Source organism: Mercenaria mercenaria, chromosome 6, assembly GCF_021730395.1.
Source record: "Mercenaria mercenaria strain notata chromosome 6, MADL_Memer_1, whole genome shotgun sequence".
Taxonomy (NCBI): Eukaryota; Metazoa; Mollusca; class Bivalvia; order Venerida; family Veneridae; genus Mercenaria; species Mercenaria mercenaria.
The window spans coordinates 9,670,908-9,690,631 of record NC_069366.1 but is presented as its reverse complement, the minus strand read 5'-3'; the positions used below and the strand labels follow the sequence as shown (position 1 = coordinate 9,690,631).

The window sequence follows — 19,724 nt, the reverse complement described above, 5'->3', positions numbered from 1 at the left end:
ATTACAAGAAAATAATCCATGCCTTTGACAGAATGCCCCTCAGCAAAATATGCCTTTGACGGAATGCCTTTCGGCGAAATATACCTTTAACAGAATGCCTCTCGGCGAAGTAGATCTTCGTGGTTCATTACAAGATAATATTCGATGCCTTTGACAGAATGCCTCTCGGCGAAATAGATCCAGATCTATATGGTTCATTACAAGATAATATTTCCGTACCATTGTCAAAATGACTCTCGGCAAAGTAGATCTACGTGGTTCATTACAAGATAATTTTCCATGCCTTTGACAGAATGCCTCTCGTCAAAATAGATCTACGTGTGTCATTACAAGATAATACTCGATGCATTTGACAGAATGCCTCTCGTCAAAATAGATCTACGTGGTTCATTACAAGATAATATTTCCGTACCTTTGACAGAATGCCTCTCGGCAAAATAGATCTACGTGGTTCATTACAAGATAATATTTCCGTACCTTTGACAGAATGCCTCTCGTCAAAATAAATCTACGTTGGTCATTATAAGATAATTTTCTATACCTTTGACGGAATGCCTCTCGTCAAAATTGATCAACGTGGTTCATTACAAGATAATTTTCCATGCCTTTGACGGAATGCCTCTCGTCAAAATAGATCTACGTGGGTCATTACAAGATAATTTTCCATGCCTTTGACAGAATGCCTCTCGTCAAAATAGATCTACGTGGGTCATTACAAGATAATTTTCCATGCCTTTGACAGAATGCCTCTCGTTAAATACTTGGGTCATTAAAAGATAATTTTCCATGCCTTTGACAGAATGCCTCTCGTCAAAATAGATCTATGTGGTTCATTACAAGATAATTTTCCATGCCTTTGACAGAATGCCTCTCGGCAAAATAGATCTAGCTGGTTCATTACAAGATAATATTCCATGACTTTGACAGAAGCCTCTCGGCAAAATAGATCTACGTGGTTCATTACAAGATAATATTTCCGTACCTTTGATAGAATATCTTTCGGCGAAATAGATCTACCTGCTTCATTACAACATAATTTTCCATGCCTTTGACAAAATTCCTATCGGCGAAATAGATCTACGCGGTTCATTGCAAGATAATATTCGGTGCCTTTGACAGAATGCCTCTCGGCGAAATAGATCTACGTGGGTCATTATAAGATAATATTCGATGCCTTTGACAGAATGCCTCTCGGCGAAATAGATCTTCGTGGTTCATTGCAAGATAATATTCGATGCCTTTGACAGAATGCCTCTCGGCGAAATAGATCTACGTGGGTCATTATAAGATAATATTCGATATCTTTGACAGAATGCCTCACGGCGAAATAGATCTTCGTGGTTCATTGCAAGATAATATTCGATGCCTTTGACAGAATGCCTCTCGGCGAAATAGATCTACGTGGTTCATTATAAGATAATATTCGATGCCTTTGACAGAATGCCTCTCGTCAAAATAGATTTACGTGGGTCATAACAAGATAATTTTCCATGTCTTTGACAGAATGCCTCTCGGCGAAATAGATCTTATTGGTTCATTGCAAGATAATATTCGATGCCTTTGACAGAATGCCTCTCGGCGAAATAGATCATCGTGGTTCATTGCAAGATAATATTCGATGCCTTTGACAAAATTCCTCTCGGCGAAATAGATCTACGTGGTTAATTACAAGATAATATTCGATGCCTTTGACAGAATGCCTCTCGGCGAAATAGATCTACGTCATTCATTACAAGATAATTTTCCATTCCTTTGACAGAATGCTTCTCGGCGAAATACATCTACGTGATTCATTGCAAGATAATATTCCATATCTTTGACAGAATACCTCTCGGCGAAATAGATCTACGTGCTTCATTGCAAGATAATTAATAATTATGCCTCTCAGTGAAAAAAAATACACGGTTGTTTACCAAAGTAATATGTCCGTTCTTTTGTTAGATTGTCTGTCAGCGAAATAGTTATATATAATTGATTGCAAGGTGATGTTTCCATGACCTTGATAGGTATTTCTCGGTGAAGTATATTTACACTGTTCATTGTAAAATGATATTTTCATGCCTTTGGTAAAAGTCAGGTTAGATAATGTTTGTTTGGTTAAACCAAATACATATTGTAAGAGACACTATAAAATTGGAATTTTGGCAACTAAGAACGTTTTTTCTCGGTTGCAGATTTCGACCATAAGTTCATTTAATCCTTTGCCTATACCAATATATCGATATCATGAATTGTGTACGCTACGAAGATGAATTACAAGTATGTTGTCTGTCATCATTTTGTATAAGTCGGGGCTTGAAAAACAAACATGTTTGATCACTTACCAAATCGGCCCATATGGTGACGTCAGCACACGATTGTTTGAACAGTATGTGTGCAACGTTTCGTGAGAAACAAACAGGTCTTTCTTTTTTTTCTTTTAAAAAGAGTATATAACTGCTTCGTGTGTCAGAAACTGTCTCAATACTTGGCAGCATTCGAATATTAAAAAGGCAATTAAAATCTAAAACCGCTACGCAGATAAAGAAAACGTACAAATGATAGTATTTGTAAATTAAGAAAAATGTAATTTACATTTTGTGAAATTAGGTGTGCACCTTAACAGTGTGTTAGACAAGGGGCAAGATTAGGTCGTATTTCTTTTGTACAATTTGACAGATGTAATTGTACCGCTGCTTTCAATGTTACAAATAAAACTACAAACGAACACATATTTTCAACAATAAAACAACAGTTTATTCATGACAACATTACAGTGATTTTACACTACATTGAATAGAACATGTTTACGTTGCATAAAATACACTACAATATATACTTCACTAAACTGTGACCGCTCAGTTAGTCAAGAATTATCAAATTAGCAATCAAAGAAAAGAGTAAAATTTTAGTTATACACACTTTAGGGTTTATAAATATTATCGTTCAGATTTTTCGGTACATCTCATTTAAATATTTATAAAGATAAAGCAATATAGTTTTTTTTTATTTCTTGATGCAAACCTCTCATCAGTTGTTGTCAGCAAAACTCGTGTTATTTTCTAACATTCCGTCTTTTTTATACCTTAGAAATTTTCATCTGCATGAATTATTAAACCAATCAAAGCCACAGCTGAAGTACATGATATTATTAAGTATTTTTTCTTTATCTGAATACAAATAATTTGATCTGTATATATAACGTTTATATAATTATTCAGCTTGATAAAGTCAGCGATATTTCTAAACCATTATAAACTCTGAATAAATAGTACATTATTCTGCGTTACTTGTTAGTTCACCCTCTGCATTGTCGTTTTAGCAAATAAAAAAAATATCTTCTTCAATTAATATAAATGTATATTTATGAATGAGCTATTCGCTAACAAACTGTGTATATCCGAAACTGAGTTATTTAATAAATAACTGAAGCAGTATAAATCATTAATCAAGAGTTCGTCAGCGAAAAAATAGAGACAGTCGTTCTTTTTTAAATTTCATTGACATTTCTTGTTTGTGTGGAGAGTTTGTTAGAATTTTTTTTTGTAATTTTCAAAAAACAAGTGTATTCAACAACAAGTAGCTAGCTTTTTGTTCAAGCAGACTTGCTATTATAGAGTCATTGTCTACATTATTTACTACATACTTGTCACAAAAACTGGTGAGTATTGATGAAAGAGAGAAAAAATACATTTGCATTATTTTGTAAATAAAGAAGTGTGTCACAAAAAACAACAACAATTAAATACCCGTTATTAACATAATATGTGTACAAATACAAAATACATAATTATATATATGTACAATTAAAGTCAGTAATAATGTGTAATGATGTAGATGTGGAAATCGACGTCGGATATCATCGAAATTTTACCATAATTCATACAAATAAATGCTTTACAAATTACCTCAAACAATAGCGACATTAGGACAATATTTACAAATAGATTGCACATATCCGTATATTTTAGCATCTCATTGCACATGTAACAGGCGTTTTTTCCTAAAGAACATTACATATGAGTTTTCATAAGTAATATATGACCTGAGATGTTGTAGTCCCTTCCCCTCGGAAGCAAAGCCTTCATTTACTTCTGAGTTGTACCTCTTTAACCCGTCTAGTCTGACTCATTGAACTTAAACTGTCAGAACTTAAGTTAATTCTAGACTGTCTCCGACAATTTTTACAATCAGAGCTCAGACTGCGTCTAGACTGTCAAGTATCCTGCCAAGTAAAACTTTGGCTATCAGAGCTGAGACTGACCCTCAAAGCTTAAGAATATCAATTCGAACTAAAGCAAAATCAGTGAGCTTGGTAACCATTGAGCTTGCAAATGACTATCTGAGCTTGAAGACTGACTAACTGAGCTTGTGAATCGTAATTAGAGCTTAAACTTCTTAGGTACGCTCACAAATGACTATCAGAGCTTTGGAATAAAATGTTAAACGCTGTACTATAGAATCAGTACTTTAAGATAGTGGAATCGCATACCTGTATCTTAAGCTGAATATCTGCAAATTATTTCAAATGTTATAAATTGTTCAGAAATATTTACGACAGCTACAATTCACAACAATATATATTCGTAAATTACTTCGTTATACATTAGTAAAGCAACTTCAATTTCGTTGGAAACAATACCAAGGCACTTTAAATCATAAGAATTCTTCACCTCCTATTAAGAATAACTGTTTGTACAGATTTCTTTTTTGTGCTGACTGCACTCAAAATAATTTGAGCTGTGCCATGAGAAAATCAACATAGTGGGTTTGCGACCAGCATGGATCCAGACCAGCCTGCGCATCCGCGCAGTCTGGTCAGGATCCATGCTGTTCGCTAATGGTTTCTCTAATTGCAGTAGGCTTTAAAAGCGAACAGCATGGAGCCTGACCAGACTGCGCGGATGCGCAGGCTGGTCTGGATCCATGCTGGTCGCACACCCACTATGTTGGTTTTCTCATGGCACGGCTCATTTGTTCAAACTATCGCTTTTAAGAAAAACAAAATATGACACTGTTTATTTCAGTGTGTCACTGAAGCTCGTGCCGATACACAGTTATTGGTCAAACCAGCTCTTTTGGCAAACAGTTCCTCAGTTAAGTTACTAGACTTCTCAGCGGTCATAAAATTCAACAGGCAGGTTGTCCCCAAGTGTTAGTACTGTGCGAACGAAAGGCTTGACGGTAAATGCATCTGGAGTCGGTCGCAGATCGTAACGTTTGGCAATCTGAAAGGAAGAAATACAAATGTTTCAATTATTATTTCTTTCTATTTTTATCTGTCTGTAACTAATCAATAGGACTGCACACTAATCTACATCTTATGGCTTTATAAATGTCAATTTCTTTCTCTCCCTGTAGCATAGACGCACGCATGCATGTACACACAGGCGCACGAAAACGCGTGCACACACTGCCACAAACTCAGCTTACACATGCAATACTTAGACGGACCATTGTATTATTTGACACTCTAGACTTAAATCATAGATACAAAACAGACTTAAGTTTCTAAGTGAGGTTCAGAATCACCGGCAAGAAACGTACAGTAAGCCTTTTTTACACCCTGGCTTTAAATCTTGTTTTTATGTTCAAAATCAATCGTTCATATAACAAGTAACCATAATACCTTTTGTTATTAATTAATTAATTGCAGCGGTACAAACTCAAAAATCCGTGTACAACCAATCTAAACTTGGTAAAACCCAGTTTTCTTTCGTGTGTAGTGCTGATCTCGTTCTAGCCTGCGGCGAGTTTCATGAATTTTATTTTAAATGAACTAAATTTACATGTTAGAAGCTTCGGGATCTACCATAGCTTTTAAAGCATTTTATGTATTATTATCAATGGGCTTTACTTACATTTGCAATACTTAAGTAGACCATATGTTCTGCAACACGTCTACCAACACAGCTTCTGGCGCCAAAACCGAACGGAAGTGACGTAAATGGACTGAACTCTCTGACCTCATTTCTTAGCCATCTTTCTGGGACAAACTCATCTGGCCTGTCGAATTCTTTTGGATCTCTGCACATTGTAAAAGTGTTCAGCATCACTATCGTCTGCAAAAAGAAATATCACCTGTTTTATAGAAAGATCTATTATTAAAAGTATGCTTGCAACGCCAATACTGGTGGTCACCCCGGTAGAGCCACCGACTAATAAAACAAGGCAACCGGTAACACCGATGGATGCTCCCCGAAGCAAATATCCGAAAAGGGGGGCAATTCAAAAATAGCGTCATACAGAGTTATGGTTCTTAGTTACTGCACTTCCTCTCAAAGACCTTAATAAATGTGTTCAAGTATAAAGTCAATCCTTTATACAGTTTTCAAGTTATTCTCCAGACAATCTTTTATACATAAGGGAGATAATAAAAATAGGGTAATCTAGAGTTATTGTTCACATGTACTGCACTCCTCAATTTGTTCTATAAAAAAATGAAATTTGAAGAAAGTATCTCTTATAGTTAAGGAGAGATGCTCTGGCAAAGTTTGTAACGCAAAGGCAGGTAATTAAAAGTTGAGGCCAGCTAGAGTTATGGTTTTTAGTTACTGCACTTCCTCTCACTAACCTCTATAAATGTGTGAAGTACTGAGTCAATCATTTACTTTTTAAGTAATGCACTGTAAAAGTTTTCATACATAAAGGAAACTAATTCAAAAACAGGGTAAGCTAGTGTTATTGTTCTTTGACACCGCATTCCCTCTCACTGTTTTCTATCAATTTATAAAGTATTAAGTTAATCCCTCATATAATTTTCAAGTTTTGCTCTGGACAAGTTTTTTTTTCACATAAGGGGAGATAACTAGCTGACCTCTCCTCTAGCTGACCTCTATCTATACGTAAAGTATCCAGTCAATCCCTTTTATTGTTTTGGACTTAGACTTCGGACAATCTTTTTACATAAAGTAAAAGGGAGATAATTCAAAAACAGGGAAGGCTAGAGTTATAGGTCCTAGTTACTGCACTTTTTGCAATGACCACTATATCTGTGTGAAGTACCAAGGCATTCCTTCTTATACTTTTCAAATTATGCTCAAACTTGACAAACTTTTTACACATAAAGAGACTATATAATTAAAATATGGGGTCAGCTAGTGTTATGGTTCTTTGACACTGCACTTCCTCTCACTGACCTCTATCAATATTTAAAGTATCAAGTCAATCCCTTTCATAGTTTTGGACTTAGGCTCCGCAAAAGCTATTTACAAAAAGGGAGATAATTCAAAAAAGGGTCCATCCAGAGTTATGATTTCTTATCATTGCACTTCCTCTCAATGAGCTCCATTATTGTGTGAAGTTACAACTTAGTATCTTCATTACTTTTTGAGTAATACTCTCTGGACAAGAAGTGTGACGGACGGACAGATGGACGGACGGACAAGGTGGCGACTATACGCTCCGCCCTTCAGGGTGCATAAAAACTCCGGGATAGATTCCTCAATTGAAAAAAGAAATACATCCCAAGCAAACTTTTGAACCTAACCTGGCCAATGATTCGAAATCAGTGATCAAAATCGCTCGGTTACGAATTACCCTGGAATCACTGTGTTCTTGGTTTTCTGTTAATCTTTTGCTAGAATGCTTCATCTACGCTTAGTTTACGAGCTGAAATCGTTAATTCTGGAGAGACTGGTTCAATATCAAAGAAAATGAGAAATGCATTGGTACTCTGTTTGTGTCAACGAACTATACCAGACAATAATGTGGAGCAAAAGCTTTCTTGTTATCATGTTTCAATGCAAATTGGTTTCCTTTCTTAATATATTAAACCGATTCGTTCATTTTATGGAATCGTATCTAATTTCCAGACAAATGCGTAGTTACTACTATTGTCGTCTGCTTCAGCGAGTGTGATAATTTACTATAAGACGGTATCGTGACATAGTTTAGGTTCCCGTCGGAATGGAAAAAGTGCAAAAATCTTGAAACTTTACTTACATTTTTTGGTATAAGATAACCAGCCACCGTTGTGTCTTCGTTCAGAACACGTGCATTTGTTGGTACTGTTGGAAAGAGTCGGAGGACCTCTTTTACCGTTGCTTTGAGGTACGGCATCCGTCCCAGATGCTCGCTTGTTATGCCGGTGTCCGGAATATCTAGATTATCAAGCTCATTCTGGATGCTCTTTAGCGCATGCGGATGCCGGGATAGGAGATACATTGCCACGGCAACAGTGTTTGAAGTCTGAAATGCATATGTACTGAAACATTTAAACAAATTCTTTCTAGATGAAAAGTATAAACAGCATGCAACTATTTCTTTACCCTAATAATATTTAACATATAGCAAACAATATCGCCTGTTCAGCAATATGAAATAATTTGAATGTATGATTTATAGACAAAAGGAAATACAAACTTAAATACATCAGTATTTTCTGTGTATATACTTACCGTGTCAACTCCCGAAAGTAGAAGTTCCGTCATATTTGTGTAGATTTCTTCCATTGTAAGATTGTCACTGGCAAGAAGATGTTCCAGTAACGTAGCGTTCCGAAGTTCTCCGTTTTCTTCCGAATCTTCTACACGTTCTTCGATAGATTTCCGTTTAGAATCCAAGATGTTTTTTGCTGGAACAAAGAACAATTAAATTAAATAAGATAACCATGAACACAGCATGTTGAAATAACTTTCATTCAACTGGCTAATTACACTGTGGAATTTAGAATGTGGAAATTATATCTAGCGTTAAATAGTCGGAATTTATACCAAAGTTTTGACCTGTTGATTTGCAAGCTATTTATAGTAACAGACGTAGTTACGTCATAGCTTCGAAAACTTACCAACATCAATTATTGTGTCCCACGACTGTTCAAATGTCCGCCATATTTTTGTATTCAAACGTTTATGTACGTTACTGAACACAATCAGCTGATGACTCGAGTACATCATTTCTTCTATAGCACGGACAAACTTGTTCATTGTCTCCGGCATATCGTGTTCAAGGCAACCAAACCTCTCGTCTATGAGTACTTGACCTATACCTGTGATTATAAGAACACATCTGATCAGAAAACAGAAACAAGTTCACGAAAATTTCTATTGGTAATTGTCTTCAGTTTTACTTTGTCAGTTTTGTCTGGTTCAGTGTTTATATAAGAACGTGCTAATACCCAACTATCAGCCTTTTTGTAAAGACAGATTTTGGCAGTTTTTATACCGACAGTAAAATGATTAAACTCGCGAAAAAAATAATTTGATAACGGAACAGACACAGTAATTTATTTCGTTTATATGACGCAATATATGAAAAATTTAATCTGACTTTAAAAAATAACAGAACAACATAAAATGTTAAAACTCGAAATTACAATAGATTTCAAAGTTCTTGTTTAACAAACAATATGTACTTACTTTCAATGGACCATGCGTAAAACAAGTTGAGGATATTTGGAACAGATTTGTCTTTGTCGTTTTGATCTCTGACGACTCGAAGCTTTTCAGCAAGTTCCTCAGAAGTCCTGCTCAGGCCTAAAACGTATTCCTGCATTTGGCGCGGTTTCATCAGCCGATGATTTAGCAATGTTCGGATTTTTCGCCACTCTTCACCTGACCTATTACAAAATAGATAAACATTTGATGTTCAGATTCATTTAATGTATTGGTTTACATAGGAGTTACGACGTTGTATATTGAAAGTTAAAAGTATAAGCCGTGCAGCGCAACTGTGTCCAACATAGAGTAATAAGTACAAACTACCAAAGATTTTTTTTCTGTTTATAAGGATTGGAATGCCTTGTGTTTTAACAGAATATTTCACATTACCAGAAACTACCAATGTGCTGATATATTTTAAGATTTTTTAATAGTTTTATTTTTAGAACTATTTTAAACTTACGCCGACACTATCCCTTTGCTTCTCATCCTCATCTCCTTGTAATGTAGCCAGGCTTCGTACGCGGGGCGAGTAGGGTATTTGCCTTCATGCCGAAATATTTCTTCCACCAATTTGGGGTCAGCAATGGAGAGGTTGGTCACTGGCCCAAGTCTCTCTTTAAATATGCGACCGTACTTGGCATGGAATCGTCTCTGTGATAAAGCAAAGAAATCTTGTTTAAAGTTATTATTATTATTATACCACCAGATTTATAGAAAGTTACTTATAATACAGTGCTGGTATGCCCGTATTTAAATACTTTTAAAAAAGAACATGACGGGTATATAAACTTTTCTTGTTGTTTCCAAAAATAACCCACACGATTTCACCGTTGGTTCAGGCTGAAAATTATGTAAACATTAATTAGCAGGGGAACAACACTGACATTGTGCCTTGTAGACTCTTGAAGAAATCGTGCCCTTGTTATTTACAAACAAAAGCTCTTTTCTTACTTTGTTTTCATTTCGCGTTATAGCGTATTATCTACCCTCGGCCAAATTGCATATTTGTGTATTTTTTCAATAAACACCAATACTGTAAAAACATGTAACAATATACTTATATAATCTGTTATTGCAATGGAGTTTTCCCTTCAACGTTAGTGCATAACGAAGATATAACGCAAAAATATTTATGTTATACAATAGGAGTGATATTGCAAAAATATCAAATTGTACCAAAAAATTCCCGGATGCATAAAAAGCAAATTTTAAAATGTTAAGTGTTTTGCATTTGTCCGAAAGCTATTATCAAGGTGTTTTATAACCGGGATACGTATAAAATTTCACCTCGTTGACCTTCCGTGGCCTATATAGCTAAGGTACTTGGCTTAAAGCCAGCAACGTGAAATGCAAGAATGACAGACAAAATGTTCTTAATAACACTATTTTGGCAAGGTTTATTATGTACACGATCTTCGGATCCATTCATAAGATTTAACCAAGCATGTTTATAATGCGAATAATTTCTGAATCGAAAAGAACGCAGGCCTTCGTGTGGGTATACCAGTTTATCGCTATGAATGAACCGGCTACAAACGGAACAAAAAATCCGTATCAAATAATCTACTACAATACGTTCTCATTTTTGCTGTACTTAGACAATATCGGGGCAAATAATGCGACCGCTAACCGCATATAGTGCAAACGCAAACAGTTAACTGGTTTGAAGCGGCGTAATTAATCAAAACCGCAGAGAACAAAAATGAAGATACTTACAAAAAGGCAAACCGCTAAAACCACAAAATCATCAGTTTTATATCTTAACCTTCTCAGAAACAAAATTTCATTAGAGATAATTGACTGGTATTCAAAATAAAAACTATGGCCCGGATATTTATTAAAGATTAAATGACTATCAGGAAAGGCGAAGAAGAACTTTGGTACATTTACTACGAGTTCTCGTCAGGTCTCCTGATTTTGTATGTTTATCAAACGTTTTAAACGGGAAAAAAACGCAGAAGAAATCTGTCATACTTTGAGTAAAGAGCATCCCGTGCAAACTTTGCAAAATTTTAATCATTTCTAAAAAATGCATATATAAAAAGAAAGATGTGTAGGTATTAATGTCATTTGGAATGTTCAAGTAATGTACGTGAAAATCATTTACTTCTTATCCCGCAGCTAAGTTACAACGGAGTCACTGATTCTTGCATTTTTTCTTATTTCACAGACATCTGAATTCATTCAGTGATTTGCACTTTTTAAGAAAAAAAATCTAATTATGCTGAAAAAAAAATGCGTTGAAAGGTTTTAAAGTTTAAGCCGATTAAAGCACCGTTTAGATTATATTTCAAGTAACTTTATATATATCTTCTAGTACATTAACTTCTGTTTTATCATTAATTAGGTGCGCTTCTTGATATCCTTAAGTATTTTATCCACGCTATCTGTAGACGCATAATTAATGTGATTTAAGATTGTTTGTTTTTAAACAGACAGTCGGAATGCTGCAGCGAATTTTGTAGTTTTTGATGTATTTCACGACTGACAAATACTTTTAGTTTAAATTACTCAGCAACGCGCAACGTACAAGCGAAATACAGTTGCTTCTAAACTTGAATCAAAGGTGGGTTTACGCATGAATAAGATATTGTACATGTCATAAAATGTTACTGTATGCATGAGGTTACTTAAAACGATGAAGAAAAATTGTACACGTTGAGGTCGGTTAACTATTAAGTAATCGCTCCTAAATAAAGTGCATTAGAACTTAGTTCAACCATATAATATTTCTTTATCCCGGTATATGTCATTTAACTGACATATAATTCAATTGGGAATAAATACCCTAGATAAACAGTAAAAACCCTTGCATAATGTTATTGAACAATGCGTTATCTTTGAGGTTTAAATCCGATTTAGGTAAAAATAGACAACAGTAAAGATTAGAGAAAATAAGCTTAAATCTGTTTACCAAAAAGACCTCTGATTATATCAAATAAGTACGCGATTTTTTTTGTACCCAGTGACCTTTCGGGCCGAAACTGTTACCAACATGACAGCACATAAAGTAGGTTAAATGATGTCCCTAGCAGGTTAACTCTTTACATGTACAGTAAGGTAAATAAGACAACCAAACAAAAGCCCTGCAGCAAAAGATAGAAAAAGGAACGAAAACTTTTGACAGGCCACTACATTTAAATCCTAGTTACGCTGTATATTTATTTAGAAAACATTGTACAATGTATATATCAACACATTCGGCAAGATATAGACCTACAATTATTGTATACTTTTATTACCAACTCTTAACGTATTATTTAAACTTAAGCACATTACGTCTGTTAATTTGTTTAGAAAACTAAATGCGCAAAAGTGCCATTTTAAAGTTTAAGTAACTATATCTACAAATTTACTATCGTGCTGATGGGAAATATGTATAACAGTTATTTCAATTCATATAAACTCAAAGAAAGCAAAGAAAATATAATTATTATTCTGATATTTAAATGTGTTGAAAAAAAAGACAAAAATAATCAACATACGTGTAATTAAAATACCATTGGCTTGAACGAAATAATAAAAATACACATCTATCTGAAGACAAAAATGCGCGCATTTATGAACAAGAACAAAAATTTACTAGGCATAATGCTCCTTGACTGCTTGTATCAGTTAAGTATTTGACTGTACCGTATGATAACGAAGTGTGTTTATACACCCTAATTGTAGTTACAGCATTTTGTACTAAGATGGTGTAATTCATTAATAAAACATGTCATGTATATCTCGTGCGCCGATTACTTGTTAATTAGTATTATGACATGTTCATTAAGTGCATACTCTATCGGTCAGTAGGTCAGTAGTAACAAAACTCCTACCCATGTAGCAGGTTTTAATGGTTGTTTTATGCTTGAATTATAGTTCAAACAGAAACAGTGAGTTTTGTACTAAGGACGTGCTTTATAAAATTGCAAATGCACCTACATTATAACTAATATACTGTCTAAGGAGTAACGAAATTTTGAAATATAGAATCTGCTGAATTTCGTACTCATACAAAAAACACACTTTTCTTTCTTTCTTTTTTTAGGTAAAATACTTACACTGTTTCAATGAGTCAGTTTTTAATCAGCACTTTTTAAATACATAAAACTGTTTGACACTTAAAACTACATTTTGTGAAACATTCTTTAAATGCCCAATGATCTATATAGCAATAAAAATTATAAAACGATGACAAATTTTGTTATTTTGCAACACATCCCACGCATGTGTAGAACGCCTTTTTATAATATAACTCACTAAAACCTGTGCCATAAAATTAAGGACCGTATTAAAAATTAAAAAAAAAAATCATCGCCTCCGTATGCCACAAATGTGTAACCAGCAAACTTTGAGAAAATGCAGTGAATTATAAAACAACCATTTGAAACTAATCAAATATACTTAAATGTATGAAATGATATTTTAGCGTTTCTTGGGTTTATTTAGTTCTTTACCTAACATGCATGCGCGCGCACTTTATCTTTTTTATCGTATCTCGAATCGTTATCTAACATCTGCGTGAACTGTTTTCTATCTTAAAATTTGCCCTTTTGGCACTACTAAAACATAAAATGGATTCTAATTGTTGCAAATGTTGGAAGTAAAATCACGGTGTCAGAATAGACTTAGGCACCCGAATAATTGTAAATCTTACAAAACCATCTGGCATATGCCGATTCTATAAAAACAAAAATCATTCATCAATATAATAAAAGTTGGAATCGTTCAACGCACTTATAGATAAAACCTATCAATTATTGTTTATGAAAAGACAAGAATCATTTTGGCATTCATTTGTAAGATTAAAGAGGTAATTCTCAACAAGTTTCTGTAATATTAATAACTAAAAATTAATTTCTGAAGACTTCACAAAATAATTATTGTTGTGGTATTTTAAAACATTAAATAATATCGATCAACTACATAAATTTTAATATCTTTAAAAGTTCAAGTTCACTTAAATACCAGGAAAATATGTTAAGTAGATCAGGTGCACTTTTCTTGTGGGGATACGAAGCTTTTTTGAACCGCTGTCCTGGTACTATGCCAGAATGTGTTGTATGAATAGGAATGGATTCCCGTTTAGTTGAATTGAATTTCATACCGCATCTCCCCTATAGAGCGCGTGGTCTTGAATTGCTTATAGAGCGATAACAATCCGCTCAGAGAGCAGAAAACTTATCTTTTCCACCTATATTTTTAGACCAAGGTAGATGTCTTTTCTACACGGAGTAGATAATATTTTATCTTACAATCTTATTGATAACATAGCTTGCATTCTAAGTGGAATGAATCTTAGAGTGTGCACTTGGCGTACTTCTAGAAAGCACAGCGCACTATACAATAAATAATGAACAAAAGAGAGAGTAAGAAATTTTCTGTGTCTAATATATGTCGAGTTTTGAAATCTGGCACTGATGAAATGAAACCGTTTGTAAGACAAAAAACAGACTGTAAATAAACGATTGAAATAGACGTGAAAAGAAAACGTAATTGCAGAACGCAGTTTCTAAACAAATATGTGCGAAAAGTCAGGAATATGTCGTGCATTCTCCTTCGATCTTTGCCTGATTTGATACAACATGCTGATCTAAATATATATGCTCAACGTCAAGAAAATGCAATCAGTTGTTTTTTTTTTCTTAATGCAAAATAACAAAAAAACGGGCTCAAATATTTTATAATCACGAAATAAATCAGCATTGTGATTTAGAAGAATTTGTGAAATACTGAAAAATATCTGATAATTGAAAAGTACTGAATAACACAAGAGTCCAAATACCAGTTCAACAAATATATGAGCCGCGCCATGAGAAAACCAACATAGTGCGTTTGCGACCAGCAAGGATCCAGACCAGCCTACGCATCCACGCAGTCTGGTCAGGATCCATGCTGTTCGCTTTCAAAGCCTATTGCAATTTGAGAAACCATTAACGAACAGCATGGATCCTGACCAGACTGCTGATCGCAAACGCACTATGTTGGTTTTCTCATGGCGCGGCTCATATAGTGATTTACAACGATCACAATGAAAAAGTATCTGTTTTCTAACGGAATAAAAGGGACAGAAAAAGTCAACATTAAGGTTTTATAATTTGCGATTTTTTTAAAAACTTTTCCACCGCATGACAGAGATATTGTGCATGGTAAACATTCAAAAATGAAAAGAATATTATAGTGTTCTCTAATTTACTTGTGCAAGTCCGGGTGAAAAAAAACATAGTATCTTTTCTTCAATAGTGCACTGTCTATCGGAGACATATTGTCGGCAAAATTTAGGGTGTCTTATTAACAGCGAATATATGGTGTAAAGAAAAGTTGAAAAGTATAAAATACTAGAGGTGTATGCGATTAAATATTTGCATAAGGCCTGTTGCGTTAACATTTTGTTATCTGCCTCCAAGTGAATTCAAGTACTGACTGCATTCATTCGTTTTGAATCGTGAAAATGCATGTGTAAAAATTAAAAAAAAAATGCTGAAGTATGAAATATAGCAGCACTATACTAGGCTCATATAACAATTAAAACAGGAGTTAGTGGAAAACATTGGTACTTTAATGGAAGTATTATTAAATTTACCACCATATCCCCAGTTTTCAAAAGTCACAAAATACTCATAAAAGTTGTGATTTTAGAAAACGGGTGAATACCTTTTTACGGTTAGAGAGGTGTAGATTATTATTCTGATTGAAAAAAAAATATTAAAATATTACAAATATTTTTTTTTTTCTTATTAGGGTATTTTGTTTATGTTGAATTTTTCTTCTTTCATAACGGATTTCCACAAGTTTGTAAATTCTCTATATATTTTTTTTTTGTAAATTTGGATGGATGTCATAAAGATAATGAATTTATATGATGTTACTGTCGGATTTTTTTAAAAATTTTATCAAAAGACTATTCTGTGGTTACGCTGAATCTCACAAAAACAATTTCATTATTTTTAAAGACTTGGGCCGACAACAAACGGCGGTCGTTTAGTCAGTATATATGGCACATATTTATGTAAAAAAAAAAAAGAAAAAAAAGATACTCTGGTTTGAAACTTCCTGTTTATATCAACAGATAAAACAAAAATTACTCGTTATAACAAACTTTCTTTACATAAATAAGAAGTCTGTTTGCAGGAGAAAAAATATCCGCGCTAAAAATGAATGTGATGTCACGAGTTTTGTAGCATCTATCCTTTTATATTAACAAAATTATTTGTGTTTTTTACTGATGTGAAAAACGCTTTCAACACCGTTGACCGCAAACAAAATAAGCGTGTAGAAAAAAACTAGCTGGAAACTTGATCGAGTTATTTGAGGCATTCGAGTAGCATCTTTTGTTAATAAGTTTTACTTGAGTGGATTTTATTACGCGTAATCAAGAATCTTAGATTAAGAAGATAGATGAAAAAGCAATGAAGCAGTAATAAAAATGTAATAAAAATGTCAATACGATAATGTGTGATTTTAGAATAGGGTGTTGTATTTAACTGACTTTTAAAGAAAATGTGCACCCCCTACGTTTAATCTTCACCACTCATCTTATACAGCATGTGTTTATTTTTTGTGTTTTGTTAACGATCGTTGATAATTTATAATGATCTGTTGAGTGGTGATTTTTTTTCGGAATAAAAAAACTTAGTCAGCACTTGTATTTCATAGCTGATTAGGTGACGATAAAGGTCGCGGTGTCATCTCTACTATTCAATTCATTTGATTTTAATTAAAAGAATCGTAACCTGTAACAGTTTTAAAAAGTTTCAAATGTAACATCATTTTGATGTAATAGTTGTTTCTTTTTTGTTTAACGTCACACTGCACCGTTATAGCTCATATGGTGACTCTTCAGCTTTTGATGGTGGCGAAAGACTCCAGGTGCCCCTCCAAGCTTTATCTCAGGCACGGGTGGGCTAGCGGGTAGAACCACCAACCTTCCGTTAGCAAGCTGGATGACTTCCTCACATGAAGGAATCTCTACACTACAAGCGTGGTTTCGAACCCACATTAATGAGGGAACAGCTACCTTAACCTGGCGGTCACGGACGCTCGTACAATTAGAGCTTACACGAAGAATTAATGCGCGAAAGTTTTGCAAGTTGACAGAATGTTGTGTACTGTACATAAAGACAGATTGTTTACAACCACAGTCATTTTAATGGATTTTCAAGATTGATAAATTTGTTTTCACTTAAAATTTACAATGACAGTGCATTATTAAGGCCTCCCGCTGCATTTCATTCACCGCGTAACCTAGTTTGATACGTACTTCACTCAATAACAAGATTACTTAAAATCTAAATAAACCAGTTAACATGTTTTAATGGGAATGATATAATTAAGTAAGCAATTAATATATACCTGATGCACTTATTTAAAGTGTTTCACTTCAGAAACAAAAGAGGGGACATAGATTATATGTAAAGATGCTATTAATTAAGGATGGTATTTAATTGTGATGAAAAACACATACCTGGACTTCATGCATCTGTCCTCTGTTTGGCTTTCGAAAGTACTCGGGAGCCGTGCCTATTATAGGGTAGCCATCAGGCCCCGGCAGGTCTTGAATAGTTTTTTGAACATAAGATATATTGTTCGGCGTTGCGACAACGGCGTCTGCAGCTGCTCTCTCGTGGCGGCGATCTGTAAAGACGCAGCGTGCATTCTGTCGTGCAAGGCTCACCGCCTGGGAGGCTGCCCGGCGCAGCAAGGTCTCCGTTGCCGGATTCATACCTCGATTTTATATCGTCAAGGAATGTTAGTTTAAAATCCAAAACATGAAATTTAACACTTTATATTCCGCTTTGAAACTGAAAATTAAAAAATAAAAAGATATATAATTTAAAAATATTAATGCACAAAACATATCATTAACTTATGTACATTGCAAAAATAATTCATATTTATTTTATATTTAATTTTATTTAAAATTTATTTAAAGTATACCATTTTTAAAGAAATAACTACAGTAAATGTCCAATGTAGAAAGTTTATTCATATAAATTATTAGCGAATATCTATAGTGTAAGTCGAACCTTACGCTCTCGGGAGCTGTTGAGCACTGAAGATATACCAATACAAATCGGAGAGATATATACAGTCAGTTGTACTACTACACCAGGAATGTGACAGCTCTGTTAAGCGTTCTCTCCAATGATTACACTGTTTCAAAGTTCAACGTAGTGCGAGGGCAGACGAGTGTATATATAAAGCTTAACTACAAATTTCGATAAAAGTTTTAAGCTTGCGTAACGAATAGGTTAAACGTCTTTTTTAATATAATGTACTGAAGACTGAAATAGTGTAGTGTATCTGAATGAAAATAGTATATTGAAAGGCGTTTTTGTATCATTTGCATATTGATACTAAATTTAAGTTTATGATACGACGTGTTTCGCAGGTTGTGAGTAATATCCCACTCCTTTTTTCCATTTACATTGGCGCAAAATTTAGAGCCTTTTTTGCTATTCAAATGTGCATTTTAAAAAGAAATTAAAACAGAATGGTTACAATTGCTGGAAGGATTTTAATTGCTATGCACCAAAATGAAATGATTAACCTTGCGATGTTCAAACGAAACGGGAAAACATTATTCATATAAAACATTATTCATCTAATTAGTCAATATCAAAAGCACAATTCTAAGAAGTGTATATTTCATCGTATTATAGGTTTACATGGAATCAGCTTGCCGTATCTTATTATATATATCTGTACTGCGCTGTTCGTCTCAATTTAAGCACAGCGTGCAAAAACATTGAAAAAAAAATAGAAATGCGAAAACCCTTCTGAAAGAAGAAAAAAACACCAACGATTTAATGATGAAAAGGGACATTATACTGGTGTATAATAACGTTTCAGTAACTGTTATTTTTTTTGTCTAAGACCCCTCCCCTCCAAACCCACACATACACCCGAGAAGAAATTGTGTTTTACCTGTCGAGTTTATGATTGGGGATTGACAGAAAATCCCCCTACCAAATGTTAAGGAGTGAATAAAGATAATATGAAAATAAATATTTTTTTTTAGAACGAGCTATACAGAATTTTAATTCCTTTTTTATGTTCGATTCTTACGGGATGCCGTTATACTATTTATCCACCGTTCTATGATATCATTTATTGATATCACATTTTTAACTAATATCCGAACTCAATGGATAGATCTGTCCCAATTTCATTTAATATCATTAATTAATTTTGACATCATTAAATTCATTTAAAGATATCACAAAATGATTTATTGATATCAATAATTCGATCACTTTATAAAATTTTTCCTTCAGTTTGATAATATTTAACTATATTTTATGAGAAATATAAATGGATATTTTTGATACGCAAAAATGGAAATTCTAAAATTTAGTTAAACAGAATCAACGATGT

The 19,724-nt window shown here is 34.0% G+C and overlaps 1 protein-coding gene across 1 annotated transcript; it reads right to left on the bottom strand.

Moving 5' to 3' along the window:
* Positions 1-2,711: 2,711 nt before the first annotated feature.
* Positions 2,712-18,523, bottom strand: LOC123550682 (cytochrome P450 27C1-like). The gene is made up of 9 exons (XM_053545043.1): positions 18,374-18,523; positions 17,812-18,148; positions 9,823-10,013; positions 9,339-9,538; positions 8,768-8,968; positions 8,379-8,554; positions 7,924-8,169; positions 5,841-6,041; positions 2,712-5,207 (listed from the first exon to the last, which is right to left on the bottom strand). The coding sequence occupies exons 2-9, from the start codon at positions 18,067-18,069 to the stop codon at positions 5,094-5,096; spliced, it is 1,587 nt and encodes a 528-aa protein (XP_053401018.1). The 5' UTR covers positions 18,070-18,148; positions 18,374-18,523; the 3' UTR covers positions 2,712-5,093.
* Positions 18,524-19,724: the final 1,201 nt, after the last annotated feature.